Genomic DNA, 25,693 nt, shown 5'->3' on the forward strand with positions numbered 1-25,693 from the left:
GCCCGAGGCAGGATTCAAACTTGCGACCGCAGCTGTTGTGCGGTTCCAGACTGTAGCACCTGGAACCGCTCGGCCACCCTGGCCGGCTCACGAGGGCAGAGTCTGCAGCAAATAGAATATCAAAGGAATGGAAGGCAGAGTTGGGTGAGGAAGATGAAGAAGGAGATGTATATATCAGTTGACGTACTAAATTTTTTTCTTTAAAAAGGATTTTTTTTCGAAATGACTTTTTTAATATGAAAACCCTTTTTTCACAAAAACTTCTAAATCTCAAAAATGTTAACAAATGTAGTACCGTGATGTTCTATGTCTACTTTAATAGCATTTACTCAAAAAGTTAAAATTCAAGAAATTAAAACTGTGAAAATACACATCAAGAAAGTATATGTTTAGGAAAAAGTCATAACTTTTTCCTCTAAGTGACTTTTCAAAGTGAGTGTAGAGCAATACATTCACGAAAAATGAGATAACATGTGGTAAAAATCTCACATTTATATATTCAACAGTTCCTGAGAAAATGTGCCATCTACACTCCTGGAAATGGAAAAAAGAACACATTGACACCGGTGTGTCAGACCCACCATACTTGCTCCGGACACTGCGAGAGGGCTGTACAAGCAATGATCACACGCACGGCAGAGCGGACACACCAGGAACCGCGGTGTTGGCCGTCGAATGGCGCTAGCTGCGCAGCATTTGTGCACCGCCGCCGTCAGTGTCAGCCACTTTGCCGTGGCATACGGAGCTCCATCGCAGTCTTTAACACTGGTAGCATGCCGCGACAGCGTGGACGTGAACCGTATGTGCAGTTGACGGACTTTGAGCGAGGGCGTATAGTGGGCATGCGGGAGGCCGGGTGGACGTACCGCCGAATTCCTCAACACGTGGGGCGTGAGGTCTCCACAGTACATCGATGTTGTCGCCAGTGGTCGGCGGAAGGTGCACGTGCCCGTCGACCTGGGACCGGACCGCAGTGACGCACGGATGCACGCCAAGACCGTAGGATCCTACGCAGTGCCGTAGGGGACCGCACCGCCACTTCCCAGCAAATTAGGGACACTGTTGCTCCTGGGGTATCGGCGAGGACCATTCGCAACCGTCTCCATGAAGCTGGGCTACGGTCCCGCACACCGTTAGGCCGTCTTCCGCTCATGCCCCAACGTCGTGCAGCCCGCCTCCAGTGGTGTTGCGACAGGCGTGAATGGAGGGACGAATGGAGACGTGTCGTCTTCAGCGATGAGAGTCGCTTCTGCCTTGGTGCCAATGATGGTCGTATGCGTGTTTGGCGCCGTGCAGGTGAGCGCCACAATCAGGACTGCATACGACCGAGGCACACAGGGCCAAGACCCGCCATCATGGTGTGGGGAGCGATCTCCTACACTGGCCGTACACCTCTGGTGATCGTCGAGGGGACACTGAATAGTGCACGGTACATCCAAACCGTCATCGAACCCATCGTTCTACCATTCCTAGACCGGTAAGGGAACTTGCTGTTCCAACAGGACAATGCACGTCCGCATGTATCCCGTGCCACCCAACGTGCTCTAGAATGTCTAAGTCAACTACCCTGCCCAGCAAGATCTCCGGATCTGTCGCCCATTGAGCATGTTTGGGACTGGATGAAGCGTCGTCTCACGCGGTCTGCACGTCCAGCACGAACGCTGGTCCAACTGAGGCGCCAGGTGGAAATGGCATGGCAAGCCGTTCCACAGGACTACATCCAGCATCTCTACGATCGTCTCCATGGGAGAATAGCAGCCTGCATTGCTGCGAAAGGTGGATATACACTGTACCAGTGCCGACAATGTGCATACTCTGTTGCCTGTGTCTATGTGCCTGTGGTTCTGTCAGTGTGATCATGTGATGTATCTGACCCTAGGAATGTGTCAATAAAGTTTCCCCTTCCTGGGACAATGAATTCACGGTGTTCTTATTTCAATTTCCAGGAGTGTATATAGCCAGTTTAACATTGTCAAGATAGGGTGGACGACTCCCGTTAAAAGCCAAATCAAGACAGTCTCTTCGCGCTTGCTCGCCGCTTAAAATTATTCCAGAAGGAGTTGTGCGTGCCTTGTCGCTACGAGCAGGCGGTGTAACTCTTTGCTCCAGTGATCCCGGTCAGAGGCAAAAATCGATACGTACATACCGAACAGCACACAGACAGTTCATGAAGACACGTGTCATCTGCTGATGAGCACCAGTATAACGTGGCCTGAGTGGTAACAGATGAAGAGGCAGGATGTCCGTGGATTACGGTTTATTATCAGACTTCCCTCATTCACGGCCACGCATGACCTGAAGTCATACCCAATGGCTGCCCACGCCATGATGGCAGTACTTCTAACATTCACGGTGGTGTCTGTTTGTTCTATATCGTGCCTCCCTACCACTTTCGCGCAACGACGCTCTTAGCGTGTTTTTTAGGGAATTGACTAGTTTGAACCTGGGACCTGTTGCTGGTAAGGAGACGCCAGACCACACATGACATGTAGAATTCAGAAGAGTTCAGTGAGACTAGCAAAGATATAACCAAATACTTAATGATCTCAGCGTCAGCTCCACTGCACTCCCTGTAAAAGAATCTTAATAGTAACTACATTTAGTGGAAGGTGTTCAAGGCTTTCCTATTTTTAGTTAGCTGGTAAAGGTAGGTAAGGTACCTGGATTCGGTTAAGAATGATTTTAAAGTAATAGGTTTAACATCAGAAGAGGCACCAATGTTAGCACTGAATAGGGGATCATGGAGGAATTTTATAAGTGGGCTATGCTCCAGACTGAACGCTGAAAGGCATAATCAGTCTTAAATGATGATGATGATGATGATGATGATGATGATGGTAAAATAACCTCGAAAAAGCAGTTAAGTTTACCATTGGAAATTTTGTTCTACTCACAAAACATCGTTTATAAATTGCACTCTTGATAAAAGGAAGTGTTTTAATACAGGATGGTAAAAACCAACTGCGTTCAACAAAAATGTGAACGAATATTCCCTGGATGGGTTTCCAAGTTCTACAATGGATCGAAGGCTGACCTATGCCATATCACATCTACAATCTAGGTTTAAATTAAGTTTCACAAGAGAGAACACTATCAAAATGGTCTACAGTGACACTCAATTATCTTTAATTACTTATCTAACTTTTCGTAAATTACAGTGGCTGATGTGGCTCCTCAATAATTATATAACAGAGAAATCATCCCGTTTCAGATTTTTACTCCAAGTGGCAAATGTGAACACCATGAGCTTTAATTTACGATTGACACTAGCATTACGCAAAAAGGGGATGTAACAGATGAGATTTCTGCAGTTCTGAGTGAAGCTTTATGCGCTGTTATGCGGCATCGCTTACGTTCATTACCTTGTCGTTGGTTAGGCAGCGTCAGGGAGGCAGCGGCCGGCGCAGCAGCCATCCAGCTCGCCGTCTCGGAACTAACTCACTTCCAACTTCTCCTTACTACCATTTACCGAAGTTGGTTTAAAAAAAACTATCTGGCTGTGTTTTCATCTGACCAATCAGGGTCTCAATGTTAACCTTAGCCGGCCGCGGTGGTCTCGCGGTTCTAGGCACGCAGTCCGGAACAGTGCGACTGCTACGGTCGCAGGTTCGAATCCTGCCTCGGGCATGGATGTGTGTGATGTCCTTAGGTTAGTTAGGTTTAAGTAGTTCTAAGTTCTAGGGGACTGATGACCACAGCAGCTGAGTTCCATAGTGCTCAGAGCCATTCGAACCATTGTTAACCTTAAGCTCCACCTACAAAAATTCTGTCTATCCAATGAGAAACATTATACTTTTCGTGGTGGGGCAATGTTTTTAAAGTTTGCAACGTAACAGAGACGCGAAAAAGTCACACGCTAAAACTTGCAGCTGGTGTGGTCATTTTAGCGTTATCATAAGATCTATACTGTTCTTCTGGATGGCTCTAAGTTTTAACATGGGCTGGGGGGTGGTCCTAACGTAACAGAGACGCGAAAAAGTCACACGCTAAAACTTGCGGGTGGTGTGGCCCTTTTTGTGTTATCGTAAGATCTATACTGTTTTTCTGGAGGGCTCTAGGTTTTAACATTGGCTGGGGGGTGGTCCTTGACGTAACAGAGACGCGAAACAGTCTCACGCTAAAACGTGCGGGTTGTGTGGCGCTAGTGGTTAGCTGGCGACGTGGGTGACCAGTCCGTCCCTTATCGTAGGGCCTTCTAGCTTAACACGGTTCTGCTCTCAGCTTCTGTTCTCCTTTCTCCTCTCGGGACTGCGTCTGTCTCACGGTGGGAAGGTATGACATGCATTTAGGCATTCTTGTGTTAGTCTGTGGTATTCCATTTGCTCACTCCTTACTCGTATTACTTTGGTTAATTTAATGTCACGATTTATTCGGAGCTATGTGACATACTACGGATTTGCTTATCATGTCAGGGTTTTCATGGAAGGTGTTGGATTTGCATGACACCTTACATAGTAACACCGCTGTGTCTATCCAAAACACTGGAAGAAAGGGCCTTGTCCCCAGGACGCAGCCATGCTCGTCAACGGTGTTCATCCAGGGTAGTGCAGAACTGTGAATTATCAGTGAGCCCAGTGTGACGCCATTCATCAGGAGTCCAAGCTTCCTGACCACGACACCACTCTAGACGCAGCCATTTGTGTTGTGGCCTTAACTGCCGACTACTCAAGGGACGTGATACCACAAAACGTTGTCCGATGGCTGGGCAGGTGCGAAGGTGTTCACGATGTGCTTAGTGCACAGTATGACGATGCTCCTCACGGTGATCAGATGTGGTCGAACAGAAGCTTGACGACGAGTATGCCTGCTGTCGCATTCCCATGTACTCCTACACTGGACCACTGCCACATTCGAATTCCTCACAAATCTACGAGGGTCATTTTTAATGTAAGAACTGACAGAGCATAGTGTCCGTGCATCCTGTCACGTGACGTCCGTTTACGGACGGCCACCCTTGGCCAGGCTCTCACTACGATGCCACTAAGTTTTACGTCTCTGCCGCTGTCGGTTATATTGTTACACTGGTTTGTCTGTCGTCACATCGGTCAGTAATCCCGCCGATTGTAAAGTGCGCTCGGTTATTCTGTTCTCAAATGCGAGGCAACTCCGTCCTGCTGGAACTGTTCGATTGGTTGGTTCATTTGTGGGAGGAGACCAAACAGCGAGGTCATTGGTCCCATCGGATTAGGGAAGGATGGGGAACGAAGTCGGCCGAGCCCTTTCAAAGGAATCATCCTAGCATCTGACTGAAGCTATTTATGGAAATCACGGAAAATCTAACTCAGGATGGTCGGACGCGGGTTTCAACCGTCGTCGTCCTGGGTACGAGTCCAGTGTGCTAACTACTGTGCCACCGCGCTTGGTCTGCTGAAATTCACCGGTCGCTTGTTGAAGGTTATGGTACAGGATTAATGAATGATGAAAATGTGCGTAAATGGTGTACGCTGTTTAATGAAGAAAGGACAAATTTTCTTTATGAAAAACTATCTGGACATCCTACTGTCATGAATGAAGACTTGATAGAATAAGTTGGTGAGGCAATTCTCCAAAACAGGCACTTCACGGTTGACGAGATGCATCAGAAATTTCCACAAGTTTCAAGATTAGTAGTATTTCACACTGCTGCTGACAAACTTCACAGCAAAAGATGTGTGCCCAATGGGTGCCGAAAATTTTCACAGAAGAACACGAAACAAAGCGAATGGCATATCTTTGTCCGTTATGGAGCTCTATCACAAGGATGGTGACGAGTTCATTGGTCACATTGTGACCGATGAAACGCGAGTTGTGAGCTACACTCCAGAGAATAAACGTCAATCCAGTGAAACCACGAAAATTCAAACAAGGACCTTCAATACGGAAAATCATGAACACCGGAAAAGCATTCCTCTGCTAGATTTTTTCCGAAGAGGAATGACAATATATGGTGGGAAATGCTGTGAAACATTATTAAAGCTGAGGCGCGCTATTCAAAATCGCCGGCGGGGACTGCTCTCTAGCGGCGTCGTTCTTCTTCACGACAATGCTGGGCCTCAAGTTGCGGCAGCAACAAAGGCGCAACTGGACAACTTTCATTGGGAATTACTGGGTCATCCTCCATACAGCCCTGACTTAGTACCATCATACTTTCGTCATCTGTTTCCAAAACTGAAGGAATTTCTTCGTGGAAAGCGCTTGGAAAATGATACCACGTTCAAAGAATCTCTTACAGACTGGTCTAACGGTCATGCGGCAGAGTTGTTTAATGCTGGGATCGAAAAGCTGGTGGCATGACTTGACAAATGTTTACGTGTTCATAGTGACTATGTTTAAAAAATGAAAAAAGGTGCATATTCTAGTTTGAGATACAATTTATATTCATAAATAAAGTTTCTCTTACTCCATTACAATTTTACCCTTACTTTAAAAATGACCCTCGTGGATAGTTCACGAATCGTCAAGCCTGTCAAATGCAGACCTAAAATGAAGCCATTTGCAAACTCTTTCAGGTGCTGATTACGCTGTCTCACCTCAAGCACGCCCCTTTTCTATGTCTTTTACATCGATAATTCAAAATCTGACGCTTTCACCTCCACCCCCATATACATTACCAGGTCTGGTAACATCAAGAACAACGCTAATACACTCTTGTGTCGATTTTACCTGTCACACGGAACATTATCTTTAATCAGTCATAAATGTGTAAAAAATGGCTCTGAGCACTATGGGACTTAACATCTGAGGTCATCAGTGTGTGTGTGTGTGTGTGTGTGTGTGTGTGTGTGTGTGTGTGTGTGTTTTGAGGTTTTCGGGCGCTAAACTGGAGGTCATCAGTCCCATAGAACTTAGAATTACTTAAACCTAACTAACCTAAGGACATCACACACATCCATGCCCGAGGCAGGATTCGAGCCTGCAGCCGTAGCGGTCGCGCGGTTCCAGACTGAAGCGCCTAGAACCGCTCGGTCACACCGACCGGCTCACACATGTGTACCAAGATACATTGACATCCGACGATGACTTGTGGGTGCTTTAAAAAAAAATTGTTCAAATAGCTCTGAGCAGAATTGGAATTAACATCTGAGGTCATCAGTCCCCTAGAACTTAGAACTATTTAAACCTAACTAACTTAAGGACGTCACACACATCCATGCCCGAGGCAGGATTCGAACCTGCTACCGTAGCGGTCGCGCGGTTCCACGCTGAAGCGCCTAGAAGCGCTCGGCCACATAGACCAGTGTGGGTGCTTCACTTTCTTTTGTCAGTCAGTGTATTTCGTGTCAGAACGACAGCTTCTTGAGAACTGCGACTGGTTATTAAACTGAGTGGCCGGAAGTTATGGTAAAGTCTTCTACTATTTCTTCCTATTCTTGCCGGCCATGGTGGCAATGCGGTTCTAGGTGCTTCAGCCCGAAACCGCGTGACTACTACGGTCGCAGGTTCGAATCCTGCCTCGGGCATGGGTGTGTGTGATGTCCTTAGGTTAGTTAGGTTTAAGTAGTTCTACGTTCTAAGGGACTGATGACCTCAGATGTTAAGTTCCATAGTGCTCAGAGCCATTTGAACCATTTTTCCTATTCTTACAATATTCAATAAGTATGGTTGTTAATTGATGGTCCCTCTTTGAAGAAGGAAGGAAGATGAGGATTTAGCACCACGTCGATAATGAGGTTATATACAGACAGAACACAAGACCGGACTACAGAAGAATGGCGAAGGAAACTGACCATGCCGTCTTAAATTAGTCCGGCATTTGCCTGAAGGGACTTAGGGAAATCACGGAAATCTTAATTCAGGATAGCCGGATTGAGATTTGAAGCATTGTCATTCCAAATGAGAGTCCATTGTGCTAACCACTGCGCCACTTCGTTCAGTCCAAATGAGGAATAAGAAAAAACAGGGAACATGAAGACAAAAACATCCTGCTACTGCAGTGGACCACACCCAGGACAGAACGGACACTGAAGCAAACGTCATTCCATTGCAAACCAAATTTACCGATCTACGTGCCAGATACGGAAAGCAGGTCATTAAATACAGTACAGAAATTAGACAACTCCCAACGCTTCACAGCCAAAAGCAAACACAAATAAACAAACATATCCCTAATCATAGACCACAAGACAAATAACAGATATGAACACGCAAATGACGAGATTGCTCAATCACGATTCATGGAGAGCTAATGCTGATTGACACAGACATTGCTGCAATTCCAGCCACCTTGTAGATATCTCTATAGTCAGACATGCATGAGACTAGGTCCAGACATCCGTATCGCAAAGATCGATTGTGACAGCTTAGTATCAACATATGAAAGAGTATGACACATCTGCCTTAACTTCATGTTTCACTCTCAATACTACTCCTTCTTTTCCTTCCCCTTTTTCCTCACCTTCGCTATCCTCTTGTCCCACACCTTCCTCTTCACCGTGACATTTACCTTTGTCCTATTATTCCACTTATTTCTTATGTTCATTTTTGTCTTCATATTCCCTGAATGCCATCTTATTCCTCATTCGAACTGGGCGAGGTGGCGCAGTGATTAATCCACTTGACTCTCATTCTGACGGTTTCCAAACCGACCAGTCTCTTGATTTTGGATTTCCTAATTTCCCTAAAACGCTTATATCAAATGCCGGGACCGGTCCTTCCAAAGGGCACAGCTGATTTCCTTCTCCATCCTTCTTTAATCTATATATGTTAGTGCTCCTTCTCTAAGAACCTTCACTATCGACGGATACACTATGTTATCAAAAGTATCCGGACACCTGGCTGAAAATGACTAAAAAGTTCGTGGCTCCGTCCATCGGTAATGCTGGAATGCAACACGGTGTTAGATCACTCTTAGCCTTGATGACAGCTTCCACTCTCTCAGGCATACGTTCAATCAGGTGCTGGAAGGTTTCTTGGGGAATGGCAGCCAATTCTTCACGGAGTACTGTACTGAGAAGAGGTATCGATGTCGGTCGGTAAGGCCTGGCACGATATCGGCGTTCCAAAACATCCCAAAGGTGCTCTATTGGCTTCAGGTCAAGACTGTTTAAGCTAGTCCATTACAGGGATGTTACGGTCGTGTAACCACTCCGCCACAGGCTGTGCATTATGAACAGATGCTCGATAGTGTTGCAAGATGCAGTCGCCATCCCCGAATTGCACTTCAACAGTGGGAAGCAAGAAGGTGACTAAAACATCAGTTTAGGCCTGTGCTATGATAGAGCCTCGCAAAACAACACTGGGTTAAAGACCCTGTATGAAAAAGACGACCACACCATAACACCACCGCCTCCAAATTTGGCTATTGGCGTTACAAACGCTGGCAGATGATCTTCGCCAGGCATTCGCCACACCCACACCCTGTCATCGGATCGCCACATTGTGTACCGTGATTCTTCACTCCGCAAAACGTTTTTCCACTGTTCAACCGTCCAATGTTTTACCAATCTAGGCGTCATTTGGCATTTACTGGCGTGATGTGTGGCGTATGACCAGCCGCTCGAGCATGGCATTCAAGTTTTCTCACTTCCCATCTAACTGTCATAGTACTTGCACTGGAACCTGGTGCACTTTGGAATTCCTGTGTGATGGTCTGAATAGATGTCTGCCTATTACATATAACGACGCTCTTCAACTGTCAGTCAACAGATGAGGTCGGCCTGGACAATTTTGTGCTGTACGTTTTCCACTTCACTATCACATCGGGAACAGTGGACCTAGGAATGTTTAGGAGTGTGAAAATCTCGCGTACAGGCGTATGACGCAAGTGACAGCCAATCACATGACCACGTTCGAAGTCCGTGAGTTCCGCGGAGCGCCCCATTCTGCTCTAATGACTACTGATGTCACTGATATGGAGTACCTGGCAGTAGGTGGCAGCACAATGTACCTAATATGAAAAACGTATGTTTTTATGGATGTCTGGATACTTTTGATCATATAGTGTATCATACCTCAATCTTCTTTCATCGTCGTTGAGATCTTGGTCGTTTTGACGCTCATGTTTCCTTCTCATATCCAACGACAAAGCTGGCCGCACATGTGCGAGATTTCTGCTTCAAATATTCTCCTTACCACCCGTAAATAGCTTAAAGCACATACCAATATCGTTCCACTGTAAAAGGCAATGCTGATTTCCTCCAGTATCCTTACGCAATTCGAATTGGTCCTCCATCTCTTGTGACCTTATCGTCAGAAGGACAAAAAACCCAAATGCCTGTTCCCTTCTTCTGTGTCCCAGCATTACCTGTTTCCTTCATATTTCGTTTTGTCTTCATGCCATCTACCGCCCTTAAGTTATCTGTTGACATGATATGAACTTTTGTAGTCATATTCTGCTTTGGCCTCATGTGCACTTTACCTTCTTGTTGTACTCTGCCCATATCTTTGACTTCGCTGTTTCCTTTCCATTATTTATCCATTTGTTCCTGTAATTTCACTTCTTCCACTCCTTTACGTTTTCTACTGTGTCCATTTCTTTGTACGCCTAGCCGCCTTCCTCTTTTTCTTCTTCTTCACCTTCTTCTTCTTCCTCTTCAATTTTGTTCTCTTTTTACTTTACTTCACCTGCTTTTTCCTCTTCAGTCTCTTCTACGTCTTTAACCTTCTCTTTCTTAGTCATTTTTCTGCTGCAAGGACCCCTTTATTCCTCTGTACATCATATCTCTTTCAATATCATTTCCATTCTACGTCACTTCACTAGGTTATATGAGGTTGAGGTCCAGAACTACGAAAAAGTGTAGACTGGGTCCATTGGAACTGAAAATATTTACTAATGCATTAGTACTGTCAGTCTGACCTTAATAATGCCAGCAAAAACTCGTGTTCCTCTGTTAATGATTAACCAAATGTCACTAACAAGGCATGCAACACAGTTTTGTGTTCAGTAAAAAAGTAAAACATAAAATGTTGTGTGACTAGGGCCTCCCGTCGGGTAGACCGTTTGCTGGGTTCAAGTCTTTCGATCTGACGCCACTTCGGCGACTTGCGAGGCGATGGGGATGAAATGATGATGATAGGACAACAAAGCACCCAGTCCCTGAGCGGAGAAAATCTCCGACCCAGCCGGGAATCGAACCAGGGCCCTTGACATTCTGTCGCGCTGACCACTCAGCTACCGGAGGGGTTCAATTAGAATTGCTATTTACAGTAAAATAGTCGGTAATGTACGATAATGATCGAAGCAGACGTAATGACTTAAAATTTGGGCAGTGGCTGTGACTCGAACCCGGGTCTTCTTGCTTGCTAGGCAGAAATACTAACCATTACACCACTGCAGAACGATGGTCAATATTATTGCACGAACTACCTAACCTGAGTGCTTTCCCCAACACAAACTTCAGTTCATTTTTCTCTTACATATTGTCACTACCGTCAGGTGGTACCAATGGTACAAGGACGTCCCATTACGTCCAATGCTCGGTTGCTTGCCAATATCGGAGAGCCCTGGCAGTAATGACATTATTTAAAGGAAAAATGAATTGAAGTTTGTGTTGGGGAGAGCACTCACCTTCGGCAGTTTGTGCAGCACCGTGGACCATCGTAATGAGGTGGTGTAATGGTGCCGGCACGGTAGCTCAGCGTGTTCGGTCAGAGGGCGAGCTGCCCTCTGTAATAAAAAAACTGAGTTAATGGATCAACAACGAACTGAAACGGGTGTCTTTCGACGTCCGCCTAAAGCAGATACAAAGAAAAAAAAGCGTGTTCGGTCAGAGGGCTGCGTGCTCTCTGTAACAAAAAAACTGAGTCAAGGAACCAAAGATCAATTTGAACGGATATCTTGTGACGTCCGCCCCGACCAAACGCAACGAAATATATCGGACAAAAATGAATAAATCTTTTTTTAATTGGTTAGCATTTCTGCTTAGCCTGGGTTCGAGTTCCGGCCACTGCAGAAATTTTAATTCATTTCGTCTGCTTCGATCATTATAGTAGATAATTAAAAGAGACTTAAATCTGTCAGAGAAACATTTAATTAGAATCGGTAATGAGAATACCGATTTTGGGACGTTATTTATTTCGACACATGTGAAATACAGAGGGGTCCAAAAATGTGTATCCACTGTTTAAAAGTCCATAACTGGCGAACTAATTGACGGATTTGTCTCATATTTGGTAGTGTAATATTTTGTAGTTCCGGCAATCGCCACACAAGCGTTGTATTGCGTTGTTTTGTTTTGTCAGATGACAGTCGCCAGGTAGTCAGTGTTTTGTTCTTAGTTGCACCTAGTTACTCGAGTAAACATGGCTGGCGTAAGGCTTACATTCGATGAAAGGAAGTTAGTTTTGAAGTGGTATTTTAAGTACGAAAACATTAATGAGGTTCAACGGCAATGGCGAAATGAGTATCAAACAGAGCCACGGACACGTTTAAAGATTCGTCGCATTCCAGACAAATTTGAAGCCGAAGGCTGTGTTAAAGATGCACACAAACAACGACCTGTAACAGTAACAAGTCCTGCTCACTCCCGTCGTATGTTACAACAATTCACTCGCTCACCACAGAAGTTTGTGAGACAGTGTGCCCGTGAAACTGGAGGGAGTCGCTCAAGTGTTCGGCGAATTTTGAAGACAGAAAAGTGAAAGTGCTACCTCCCAAGATTACTACACGTAATGAACGAGGACGACCCAGATCGTAGAACGGAGTACTGCGAGTGGTTTACTAACATGGTTCGCAACGATTAAGAGTTTGCAGAGTTGATTATGTGGTCTGATGAGGCACAGTTTAAACTCAATGGTGAAGTAAATCGCCACAATTGCATCTACTGGACTGCCGAAAATCCAAACGTCCATGTAGACAAAGCCGTGAATTTGCCAGGAGTAAATGTGTGGTATGGGTTGTCTTACCGGGGCTTGGTTTGGGCCATTCTTCTTTCACAGCACAGTTACCGGTGAGGTGTACCTTCAGAAGCTTCAGACATCCGTTTCACCTGCCATCCGAGAATTGTATGGAGACGGAAGAGTTTACTTTCAACAAGATGGTGCCCCAGCCCACTGCAAAATCGTGTTAGATCGTATCTCGACGAAAATCTACCAGGGAGATGGGTAGGCGGTAGATGTGCTGTGGAGTATCCACCACGTTCCCCAGACCTAACTCCTCTGGACTTTACCTGCGGGGAACACTAAGGGATGTCGTTTATAGACAAAAGCCACGCACATTGGATGAACTTCGAGAATCCATCGTACATTCATGCGCAAATATCCAACTGAACACGTTGCAGTCAGTAATTCAAGCTGCAGTTCGGCGGCATCGTTTGTGTGTGGCTGTTAATGGTGACCATTTCGAACACCTACAGTGATATCTTTAAGTTGGACTTCAAGCTGCACTTTCACCAAAAATTAGACAACTCCGTCAATTAGTTTGCAAGTTATTGACTTTTAAACAGTGGATACATTTCATCATAGAATGAAGGTTTTTATTGCCGATTGTCCTCGGAGGATTCCTTCCGCAGTCGAAGGCGAAACGTCAGGGGAGAGTCTTATGTATGGACCACGGCTTCTCAGCCCGGAAATGTTAAGTGATGAGTGGATACATTTCTTTGGACACCTCTGTATATTCACGAAAATGTTCTGATCCGTATCTTTTGTCTAAATATTTTTGTGTATATTCCGTATGCGGCGATGGTAATGACGTGGCTAAACCAGTAATGTGATTTTTAGTAACAAATTACGATCTTGTGGATCTTGTGTATCTTTTAGTGTACAGTATGGACCGCTTTGCTTTGTAGGACCATTGTGGCTGTACATTGACAGACCTCTCGCTGCTCAGGTCGCAAGCTGCTGTCGGACGCGGGGGCGGCGGCGCTGGTGGCGGCTGCGGCGGCGGCCCGTGCGGGGGCGGCGCAGGGAGCCGGCGTGGGCGTGGGTGTGGGCGTGGGCGTGGGGGCGCACCGCGGCTCCGCGGGCTCCGAGCCGGCACTGTCGTCGCTGGGGCTGGCGACGGCGCGGGAGGCGGCGAGGGAGGCGCCGGCCCCCAGGGGGCGCCGGCCCGGCTCCGGCGGCGGGGGCGGCGGAGGCGGCGGCAGGGACGCGGGGGCGGCGGAGGCGGCAGAGGCGGCGCCGCGGCGCTGGCTGCTGGGCAAGGCGCGCTGGCTGCTGCGCTGCGTGCGGCGGGAACGGCGGTACGCGGGCCGGCGAGCGCGCTCCGACGAGTACGCCTACCAGATCGCCGAGATCCAGCAGCGACAGAAGCAGAAGCAGCACAAGCGCGCATCCTCCGTCTCCTCCTCCGAGAACTTCAGGTAGGCCCACCTCCCGGGTGGGAAGTAACCGCTGCGCAGATGCAAACGCGTTTCTGCCATTGCGAGCGTGACATGCAGTAAGGGTCCAAAAGTCACTTAATATCGTGTCTGACTTCCTTTCGTCCGGCGTAGTCCAGCAGCCAGACGTGGTATCGACTTAACAAGTCGCTGGAAGTCTATTTCTATTGTCTATCGCTTGCGCCTTGTCCCGTGTTAACGCAGGGTCGGCCATGGTTAATCGGATTTGGCATATTAATTTTAAGTGGTGGCCGCATGTCCTTCCTGCCGCCACCCTGTGTCCCCCAGGACGGAATTAGTGTACTCTAACTGTCTAGTGGAATCCGTGAAAATAGTGTGAATGTCTACAGATGTCTGCGAGCTGTGTAACTGAGGCGGAACGTGGGGACCAGCCCGGTATTGACCCAGCGAGATGTGGAAAACCGCCTAAAAACCACATCCAGGCTGGCCGGCACACCAGCTCTCGTCGTTAATCCGCCGGGCGGATTCGATCCTGGGCAAGCGCGCTACCAGAGTCCAGGATAAGTCATTGGAAGTCCCCTACAGAAATAATTAGCCTTGCTGCCTCTATACCCGTCCATAATTGGGAAAGTGTTGCCGGTGCAAGATTTTGTGCACAAACTGAACTCTCCATTTTGTTCCACAAATTCACGTCGGCCGATATGGGCTGCCAAACCATTCGCTTGAATCGCAAACAATTGTGGCCCAGTTGCGGCGGCGCGGTTCCTTCCGTCCCTGTACGACGAACCTGCACCTACCTGTGAACATTGTCTCAGCAGATCATCAGTAGGAAAGCCGAGCGAAAGATACTGTACTTCGACGTGAACCAGGCTGCAATTAAAGTCACTAAACTACGTTTCAAAAAAAATGGCTCTGAGCACTATGGGACTTGACTTCTGAGGTTATCAGTCTCCTAGAACGTAGAACAACCTAAACCTAACTAACCTAAGGACATCACACCCATCCATGCCCGAGGCAGGATTCTAACATGCTACCGTAGCGGTCACGCGGTTCCAGACTGAAGCGCCTAGAACCGCACGGCCACACCTGCCGGCAAATACGTTTCGTGAGAAAGTTTTCACACGAAATGAAAGGTTGGCAATTTTGTCCTAATTAATATATTCTGAAACTTAGGTGAACAAATATCACTGCCAAGCCCGTGCTAGTCTTAACACAGTCACTCACAATCCCTTTCACTCACGTTAGCAACTTTATGATGGTGCATTTCCCGAAAACGTAATAGCTTCAAAAATAAGGATTGTTTTTGATTGAGAATGCTAGACAAATATTAAGTCTGTTGGTACCTAATGCAGTCACAGTTTTTAGCCACCGACCTGCTCAATACGCCACGCGGAATTTATGTCTTTTCTCTTCACAAAATTCACTTAAAAATTCAGAAATTTCTACACACATAATTATGCCGTCACTTTACAACACTTTTGATGTATGAAACACTGCTAGGTCCAGCAACTTATCATTTCCATCGGAACTACTACTACACACGTCCGAACTGTTTCATGGCTAGGCTCCGCCTCCTCTCTAGAATACTCCAAGTCTTCTCTAACAGCAGAGAAAGGCGCGCGAAGAATATTGCTTTACATTGGTCAGTTTACTCAACAGCCAATAGCAAAACAACATTCTCCCGCATCAGTCCGCGCTTTTCATCAATAACCAAGTAAACCTAACGACTGCACTTTCTACCGACGTCATTATCTAATATGCTGAACTTTTGTTTATGCATAAAGTTATTTACTATTGTTATTTATATCTGAATAAACTTTCCCTTTACCATAAACTTACTTTACAAATATTTTCTACACTACTGCCCATTAAAATTGCTATAGCACGAAGATAACTTGGTACTGACCCGAAATTTAACTGACAGGAAGAAGATTCTGTGATATGCAAATGATTAACTTTTCAGAGCGTTCACACAGGGTGGCGCCGGTGGCGACACCTACAACGTGCTGACATGAGAAAAGTTTCCAACCGATTTCTCATACACAAACAGCAGTTGACCGGCCTTTCCTGATGAAACGTTGTTGTGATGCCTCGTGTAAGGAGGAGAAATGCGTACCATCACGTTTCCGACTTTGATAAAGGTCGGATTGTAGCCTATCGCGATTGCGGTTTATCGTATCGCGACATTGCTGCTCGCGTTGATCGAGATCCAATTACTGTTAGCAGTATATGGAATCGGTGGGTTCAGGAGGGTAATATGGAAAGCAGTGCTGGATCCCAATGGCCTCGTATCACTATCAGCCGAGATCATCTTATTCGCACGTCTGTAACGGATCGTGCAGCCACGTCTCGATCCCCGAGTCAACAGATGGGCACGTTTGCAAGACAACAACCTACTGCATGAACAGTTCGACGACGTTTGCAGCAGCATGGACTATCAGCTCGGAGACCATAGCTGCGGTCACCCTTGACGCTGCATCACAGACAGGAGCGCCTGCGATGGTGTACTCAACGACGAACCTGGGTGCACGAATGGCAAAACGTAATTTTTTCGGATGAATCCAGGTTCTGTTTACAGCATCATGATGGTCACATCCGTGTTTGGCGACATCGCGGTGAACGCACATTGGAAGCTAGATTGTATTCGTCATCGCCATACCGGCTTATCACCCGGCGTGATGGTATGTGTGCCATTGGTTACAAGTCTCTTGTTCGCATTGACGGCACTTTGAACAGTGAACGTTACGTTTCTGATGTGTTACGACCCGTGGCTGTGCCCTTCATTCGATCCCTGCGTAGCGCTACATTTCAGCAGGATAATGCACGACCGCGTGTTGTAGGTCCTGTACGGGCCTTTCTGGATACTGAAAATGTTCGACTGCTGCCCTGGCCTGCACATTCTCCAGATCCCTCACCAATTGAAAACGTCTGGTCGATGGTGACCGAGCAACTGTCTGGTCACAATACGCCAGTCACTATTCTTGATGAACTGTGGTATCGTGTTGAAGCTGCATGGGCAGCTGTATCTGTACACGCCATCCTAGCTCTGTCTGACTCTATGCCCAGGCGTATCAAGGCCGTTATTACAGCCAGAGGTGGTTGTTCTGGATACTGATTTCTCAGCATCTATGCACCGAAACTGCGTGAAAATGTATTCACATGTGAGTTCTAGTATAATATATTTATCCAATGAATACGCGTTTATCATCTGCATTTCTTCTTGGTGTAGCAATTTTAATGGCCAGTAGTGTATAAAAATCCCCTTTGTCCACATCCATACTACTTCGAAATGTTCCCACACGAAATCCCACTACATAACCTTAAACCACACTCACGCATCATTCATATTGCTAAAACCCATTAATAACATTTTACATACACATAAAGACATTATAACACTAGAACAGTTTATGAAAAACATTCTGTTACTTTAGTGCACTCTAGTGGGCACAATCAAAACTAAATCACAGTCCTCTATCCAATACTGTTCTCTATCGGCTGACACATAAACTACGTGCGCGTGCAGTCTCGCGTCACCATCTGTCACTATCCAGCTGTGACACACATCTCCCACTTAACCGCCTCCAAGGCAGGATCGGTATACGGCGCTACGCCTGGCAGTGACAAGACGAACTGTCATCCATAGAAATTCCATGGTTTTTTGGGAACATGAAGTCCAAGTAGCGGAACATAACCATTTCCATAGAATGATCAGTTCAAATGGACCAGAGCATGTAGTCCATTCCATGTAAACACAGCCCACACCATTATGGAGCCACCACCAGTGTGCACAGTGCCTTGCTGACAACTTGCATCCATTGTTTCGTGGCATCTGCACCACTTGAACCCTACTGAACTCGGGACTCATCTGACCAGGTAACGGTTTTCCAGTCGTCTAGGTTCCAACCGATATCGCGATCCCAGGACAGGCGTTGCAGACGATGCCGTGCTGGTAGCAAAGGCACTCGCGTCTGTTGTCCGCTGATATAGTCCACTAACGCCAAATTTCGCCTCATTGTCCTAGTGGATACGTTCGTCGTACTCCCCAATTGATTTCTGCAGTTATTTCTTGCAACGTTGCTTGTCTATTAGCACTGACAACTCCACACAAATGCCGCTGCTTTCGGTCGTTAAGTAAAGGTCGTGAGCCACTGCGTTCTCCGAGGTGAGAGGTAATGCCTGAAATTTGCTATCCTCAGCACACTCTTGACCCTGTGGATCTCAGAATATTGAATGCTCTAACGGTTTCCGAAACAGAATGCCAATGCATCTAGCACCAACTAGCATTCCGCATTCAAAGTATGTTCTTTCTCGTCGTGCGGCCATGATGATCCACATCAGTCACTCGAGTACAAGTGACAACTCTGCTCAAGCACTGCCCTTTTCTACCTTATGTGCGCGATACTACAGCCATTTGTATATGCTCATGTCGCTATCCCATGACTTTTCTCACCTTGGTGTATGTTGCTTGCTGTGTCATTTCGTGTCTAAACATTCATGGTGGTGTCTGATTGTACTATCTCGTGTCTCCCAACCACTTTCGCGCAACGACGCTCTGAGCGTGTTTTTTAGGGGACTAGTTTGAACCTGGGACCTGTTGCTGGTAAGGAGACGCCAGACCACACATGACATGTAGAATTCAGAAGAGTTCAGTGAGACTAGCGATGATATAACCAAATACTAAATGATCTCAGCGTCAGCTCCACTGCACTCCCTGTAAAAGAATCTTAATTCTAACTAAATATAGTGGAAAGGGTTCAAGGCTTTCCTATTTTTAGTTAGCTGGTAAAATAACGTCGAAAAAGCAGTTAAGTTTACCATTGGAAATTTACTCTAATCACAAAACATCGTTTATAAATTGCACTATTGATAAAAGGAAATGTTTTTAATACAGGATGGTAAAAACCAACAGCGTTCAACAAAAATGTGAACGAATATTCCCTAAATGGGTTTCCAAGTTCTACAAGCGATCGAAGGATGGCCTATGCCATATCACATCTATAATCTAGGTTTAATTTAAGTTTCACAAAAGAGAAAACTATCAAAATGGTCTACAGTGACCCTCAATTATCTTTAATAACTTATCTAACTTGTCGTAAATTACAGTGGCTGATGTGGCTTCTCAATAACTATATAAAAGAAAAATCATCGCGTTTCAGATCTTTTCTTCAAGTGGCAAATGTGAACACCATGAGTTTTAACTAACGATCACCATTAGTTTTACGGAAAAAAGGGGTGTAACAGATGAGACTTCTGCAGTTCTGAGTGAAGCCGTATGCGGCAAAAATGCGGCATCGCGTGCGTTCATTACCTTGTCGGTGTTTAAGCAGCGTCAGGGCGGTTAATTTAATGTCACGATTTATTCGGAGCTATGTGACATACTAGTACATTTGCTTATCATGTCAGGGTTTTCATGTAAGGTGTTGGATTTGCCTGACACCTTACACGTGAGTGATGTTTTCGCTTCATTACTTTTGTGTAATGAGCGATTTAGAAATGAAAGAGTTTCGAGTGTGGCCATGGAAAGCCAGGTTGTGCTTTTGTTGGTTGTAGTACTCACAATTGCAACATAAAAACAATTAAAATACTGCTTCTTGCTTTCCTTCGCGACGCATGGGTACAAAAGATTTAACTTGTGAATACTGTACATCCTAGAACACGTTCTCGTCATTTCAAAAAAAAGTGATTATGTTGGACACTTCTATGAGGAGCTGCTAAATCTACTGCGGAAACGAGAGTTTAAGAGAATGACTCTTTTCCATCGTGCAATTTGCCTTGTATTAATAGCGCCAGTGATGGCACTCCGTCCAACAGAAGAAAGGAAGGAACGTTTCGACAAATGTGAGATATGTGAGATACAAAAAGCACAGAGGCTTTAGAAAAACTTTCACCAATGAAGGAGAGTGTATGTTTACGGGTGAAGTTATTTTCAACGATTCAGGTCAGTTAACAGAATTCGACAGCGGCATTGTAAAGGAAAAACGCTCAGCTGAAAAACGAGTGAACGAAACTGCGAGCATATAATATAATTTTCAAAATCAGTTGTAGTCGATGAAACGACGTCTACACCATGACTAAAGTAATAAAAATATAACTGTCTCTCGTGAAATTAATCTAATTGGGCAAAATATTTTCACACTATCAAGTGAAAAGTATGTTACAGAGGTCGCATCGGGTTAGATGGATCAAAGAAGACCCAAGTAAGTTGATTATTTTGCGCTCCGCTACGCAGAAAATTTGCCATTTTCGAAAAGAAAAACTCGGATATTCTTCATCTGCAGCGTCGACCTTGCATACTTAGATACACAGCAGATTCAGTTGCCATACAGGTATACTGAAGGATATTTTAGATATATTAGATTGGTATTGTTTTATTGGATATTGACCAGCCGTAGTGTGTGTCAAATCTTATGGGACTTAACATCTAAGGTCATCAGTCCCTAAGCTTACACACTACTTAACCTAAATTATCCTAAGGACAAACACACGCACCCATGCCTGAGGGAGGACTCGAAACTCCGCCGGGACCAGCCGTAGTCCCACACTCCAGACAGAAGATGGAGTTACAGTTATAATTCAAATGCTTTTTGCAGATTAGGCACCCGCATAATTTTTTGATTGAAAAAGTTAGTGACCACCTATTAGTTAAAGTTTTTTAACCTTTTGACGAATACAAAACGAAAATGAGCCTTATATAGATCTTTTTTACACGTTAAAACTGTTCTCAGAAACGACTTAGAATACTGTAGATTCATTTCGACCATTTACTTTGACGGAAAACTGCGAAGATAGATTCTACTGTACGCTTTGTTTGCGTCTTTCGATTCGATATATGTCTGCATTTTTTTTTTTTTAATCAGCAGCGTCCGCTTAAAAGTTACCCAAGTTACAAAAAGTAGCAATACAATTCTAGCATAGCAGAATAGCAATTTACATTTCATTATTTTAGCAGAACCAAAACTTAACACAAATACATCTCATAAATCTGCAATCCTAATGTTATAGCACTGGTCCCGAGGTAGACGCTGTTCTTTAATGACGTCACAGTGTCATCCAATAGCATCACAGAGGACCCTGGTCCGTGACACTATTGAGCTCCAGTTGGCTCTGTAAAGGCTAGGCTACACAGTGACACTAGGTTGCGAAACCAAATTTCGAAACTGCGCTTCCGACCACTGTACATGCACGACACGCAGTTGCGCAAGTCGCTGTCGACACCAAACCGTTCCGGCTTGTTTCAACTTTGGGAACACGCAACTACTAGTTCCGCCCGGTTTGTGGTTGGCTGGTTGGTAGGTTGGTTTTTTTGGGGGAAGGGACCAAACAGCAAGGTCATCGGTCCCCGTCAAATTAGGGAAGGATGGGAAAGGAATTCAGCCGTGAGAGGTCTAAGGCGCTGCAGCCATGGACTGTGCGGCTGGTCCGGGCGGAGGTTCGAGTCCTCCCTCAGGCATGGGTGTGTGTGTGTTTGTCCTTAGGATGATTTAGGTTAAGTAGTGTGTAAGCTTAGGGACTCATGACCTTAGCAGTTAAGTCCCATAAGATTTCACACACATTTGAACATTTTTTGAACACTAAACTGACACACAATATTTTCAGCCCAACGCATTCTGACTTTCAATAATCCCAACAACAGAATGGCCCTGACTAACAAAAACCTATACCTTTCACTTACCTCACAAAAATCTTCCTTACTCGAACTACTGCAATACAGCGAGCGCCACTATTGCCAGCTAAATAAAAGATCCTAACTACTGAAGGCACTAACTACTGATAGGCATAGTTAGCAAATGAAAGATTTTGATAGAGAAGAAACAATGTATTTACCTTAACAATATTTAAAAGTCATCATACCAGTTCATGATATACAGTCTTACAAATTTACTCTTTCTGATGGAAACACGTCCAGATCGTCCGCTCTCAAAATTCTGTCATCTTTCTCCCTACATCCACCACTGCTGGCGGCTCACCTCCAACTGCGCAACGCTACGCGCTGTCCACATCCAACTGCCCAACACTACAATAGCGAATATTCCAACAATGCCTACCAACCACAGACTTCACACAGCACAGTCAGTGATTTTCATATAGAGCACTACGTGGCGTTACCAACATAAAAAACTAAACGGCCTACTCACAAAACGAATGAGTTATTAATAGTAGCCCTGTATATTAATATTTTGTTGATGAACTTAGTCTTTATGTATTTTATCCCTGTCTAATTTATGCAAGCTGCGATGAATCTGATTGGCTTAGGTGGTCAAGACAGACACCGGGAACCACAACTAATTTTCCCATGGACAGTGCACGAGTTGGAGACATTCCCCTCCCCCTCCTTTAAACGGAGTGAATCCCAACCGACAAAAAGCTGTCGAATAAAGGATCACTTTTTCGAAATCCTGTAATTGCCTGCCTTTGAGACGCATAACTTTGAAATTTCTCTCAAAGGCGACTACGACGTTCCTCTGTAATGGTGGAAAAGCGTGGCACCCTGTGGCGTCACTCTCGGTCATTTCACCCCTTCTTTTGACGTTTCTGCGATGGAGGTCAGAACCGCGCATCCAGAATTGAAATCACTAGGTTTGTTATGGGTGGCCGAGGAAAACGTTTCGAACACTCCGCCACTCAGAATCGACCCGAAAAGGCACCAGGAGGGGGAGGGGACTGGCATCAGTTCAAATGGTTCATATGGCTCTGAGCACTATAGGACTTAACATCTGAGGTCATCAGTCCCTTAGGACTTAGAACTACTTAAACCTGACTAACCTAAGGACATCACACACATCCATGCCCGAGTCAGGATTCGAACCTGCGACCGCAGCGGTCGCGCGGTTCCAGTCTGTAGCGCCTAGAACCGCTCGGCCGCCCTGGCCGGCTGGCATCAGTGAAACCACCTCTTTCCCTGGGGCGTTGGTTCCTACACATTTCGCTGTTGAGAACGCCAAAGTTTGACACTTCTGACACCCTCGGACGTTTTAATTCATTCCTAAGGACGCTGTGTAGCTGCATTCAATTTATCTGATCGCACCCGTTTGGAGTACAGCACGCCCGAAAATTTTGCACTAGTGTACGAGTTGGAAGTATGAGGAACCACTGAAAACCATTAAAAAGATTTGAACGTTATCCGAATCAGCAAAGCGTACTTACTTGCTTTATCAACCCTTCTGTTTTTTCCGCCCTCCTGTGGCGGGATCACTTGGCAGTGCAACATTAATATGTGCTTCAATAAAACGGCAAAGGGACCTCTAGGACCCCAGTTTGGCATCACCTTCGGTGACACACCCGCACATTTCTTGAGCATGTTACTAATGTACGAGGGCTATTCGGAAGATAAGATCCGATGGGGTGTGGAATGGAAACCACAGTGAAAATCAGATGAAGCTTTGCACATATGTTTTGGGCAGTGTCTCTAGTATGTGCATCGATCGAGTCACGTCGCTTTTTTCAGTTCTGAGTGCACGATGAGCACGTAAAGATGCATAGAACAATAGTGTCTCCCGCCAAGTATGATGGCCTTGTGTGAGATTGCGCCTGAATTCATGCAGCCCACAAAACATAACTGTCATACGTTACCATCTGCATGACAATTCTCGGTCGCACGCTGGAGGGGTAATGAAGATGCTCCTGCAGCGCTTTCGATGAGAAGTGTTTGATCACCCAAAACAGAGTCCATAATTGGGTCTCCCTGAGTTTCATCTCTGCTCGCATAAAGCACTACAACGTTCTGGCACAGAATACGACATTTAGACCAGCGTAGGGCATTGGCAGGGAGTACAGGCGGCTTCCTTCTATGACGAGAGTGTTGGAAAGTTGGTACAACGTTACGAGAAATGTCTAAATCGGAGCGGCGAGTGTGTAGAGAAGTAGATTTTCATGTTGGTTTCCATTTTGCGACAGATCGGACCTTACATTGCGCATAGGGGTCGTACCTGTCAGAAACTTCAATACCAATTCCGCCTGGCCGCTGCTCTAGTGTATGAAGGTAGGGAAACCTCACCAAGAGGATTTCGTGGCGGTTGTCTAACCTTCAGGTGCTAGTGGAGCCACCAGTCAGATTTGGGACCAAAATTTCTGAAATTTCTAACATGCACAAGATCAGTGCGTCGGTGTTGCCAAACTAATGTTGCAGTCCTGCATAATAACGCCAGAGGAGGGTGCGGTACAGGTGGGCTAAAATAAACATAAACACCCTTTGCTGCTTCGAATCACGTCCAGATATCGTCGAATGTTTCTGAACAGTCCATAGCGTTCCACCCTGTATACCAGAATAAGGATTGTGGACGTGCTACAGTCCAAAGGGGTCGGGTGATGTTCACTGGGGCTGTAGCCCCATGAGGTCTTTAGAGAGAGTTGAATCGCCCAAGGTGTGTCGGGAATATCTACTGTTGTCAAGAACATCTGCCTGTTGCTCAGCGCACTGCGAACTGTCGTTTTCAACCGCGAAATGCGTGGGAATCAACGCCCCAGGGAAACGGGTGGTTTAACTGATGCGCTTTATGACACCCTTGAGGTCATTTCGTGTCAGTTCGAGCGGCCGTGTGTCTAAAATGTTTTCTTCGACCAGCCACAAAAAAAACAGTGTGACTATAACGCTGAGTGTCACGCTTCTGACCTCCAATGCAGAGGTGTAAAAGAAGTAGTGATACGTAGGTAAGATGGGCGTACAGGCCGTTGTGGCCGAGCGGTTCTGGGCGCTTCAGTCTGGAACCGCGCTGCTGCTACGGTCGCAGGTTCGAATCCTGCCTCGGGTATGGATGTGTATGCTGTCCTTAGGATGGTTAGGTTTAAGTAGTTCTAAGTCTACGGTAATGATGACCTCGGGTGTTAACTCCCATTGTGCTTAGAGCCATTTTTTAGGATGGGCGGTTAGGACCTTATCTTCTTGAGACATGTCCACGGTGGCTTAGGCAATATTGTGATTGGTGCCAATGTGACATCATTAAGCGATCTTACAGCTCATATAAACCTCCGAGTTTTGGTCTTTCTTCGCATGTATCGACCCTATCAGGCCGGATTGAGGGAGGACATAGAAGGAATTCAGAGGCGGGCTGCTAGATTTGTTACTGGTAGGTTTGATCATCACGCGAGTGTTACGTAAATGCTTCAGGAACTCGGGTGTGAGTCTCTGGAGGAAGGAAGCTTTCTTTTCGTACATCGCTACTGAGAAAATTTAGAGAACCAGGATTTGAGGCCGACTGCAGTACAATTTTACTGCCGCCAACTTATATTTCGCGGAAAGACCACAAAGACAAGATAAGAGAGATTAGGGCTCATACAGAGGCATGCAGGCAGTCATTTTTCGTATGGTGGTTTGCGGAGTATGTATGTAGATATAGATGTACTGCTGTTTGAAGCGTCTCAGAACCCGAGGGTGACGTCGCAGGGTGCCGTCCGTTTGCACTAGTACAGGCGAAGGCTGTAGACACCATTGAGTCAAATTTCAAACCTAGACGTCGGAATGGGGGGGGGGGGCAATTATGGGGTTTCTAAAATGATTA

At 45.8% G+C, this 25,693-nt stretch overlaps 1 protein-coding gene across 1 annotated transcript in view; it reads left to right on the forward strand.

Annotated features, from left to right (window-relative positions):
• The window catches only part of LOC126282058 (lutropin-choriogonadotropic hormone receptor-like), an 800,001-nt gene that overhangs the window by 744,881 nt on the left and 29,427 nt on the right, over positions 1-25,693 (forward strand). Inside the window, exons 18-20 of the mRNA XM_049981496.1 lie at positions 4,153-4,185; positions 8,903-8,917; positions 14,027-14,216. Coding sequence (XP_049837453.1) covers positions 4,153-4,185; positions 8,903-8,917; positions 14,027-14,216 — 238 coding nt within the window. The remainder of the gene's footprint in view (positions 1-4,152; positions 4,186-8,902; positions 8,918-14,026; positions 14,217-25,693) is intronic.

This window comes from Schistocerca gregaria, chromosome 7, assembly GCF_023897955.1.
Source record: "Schistocerca gregaria isolate iqSchGreg1 chromosome 7, iqSchGreg1.2, whole genome shotgun sequence".
NCBI lineage: Eukaryota > Metazoa > Arthropoda > Insecta > Orthoptera > Acrididae > Schistocerca > Schistocerca gregaria.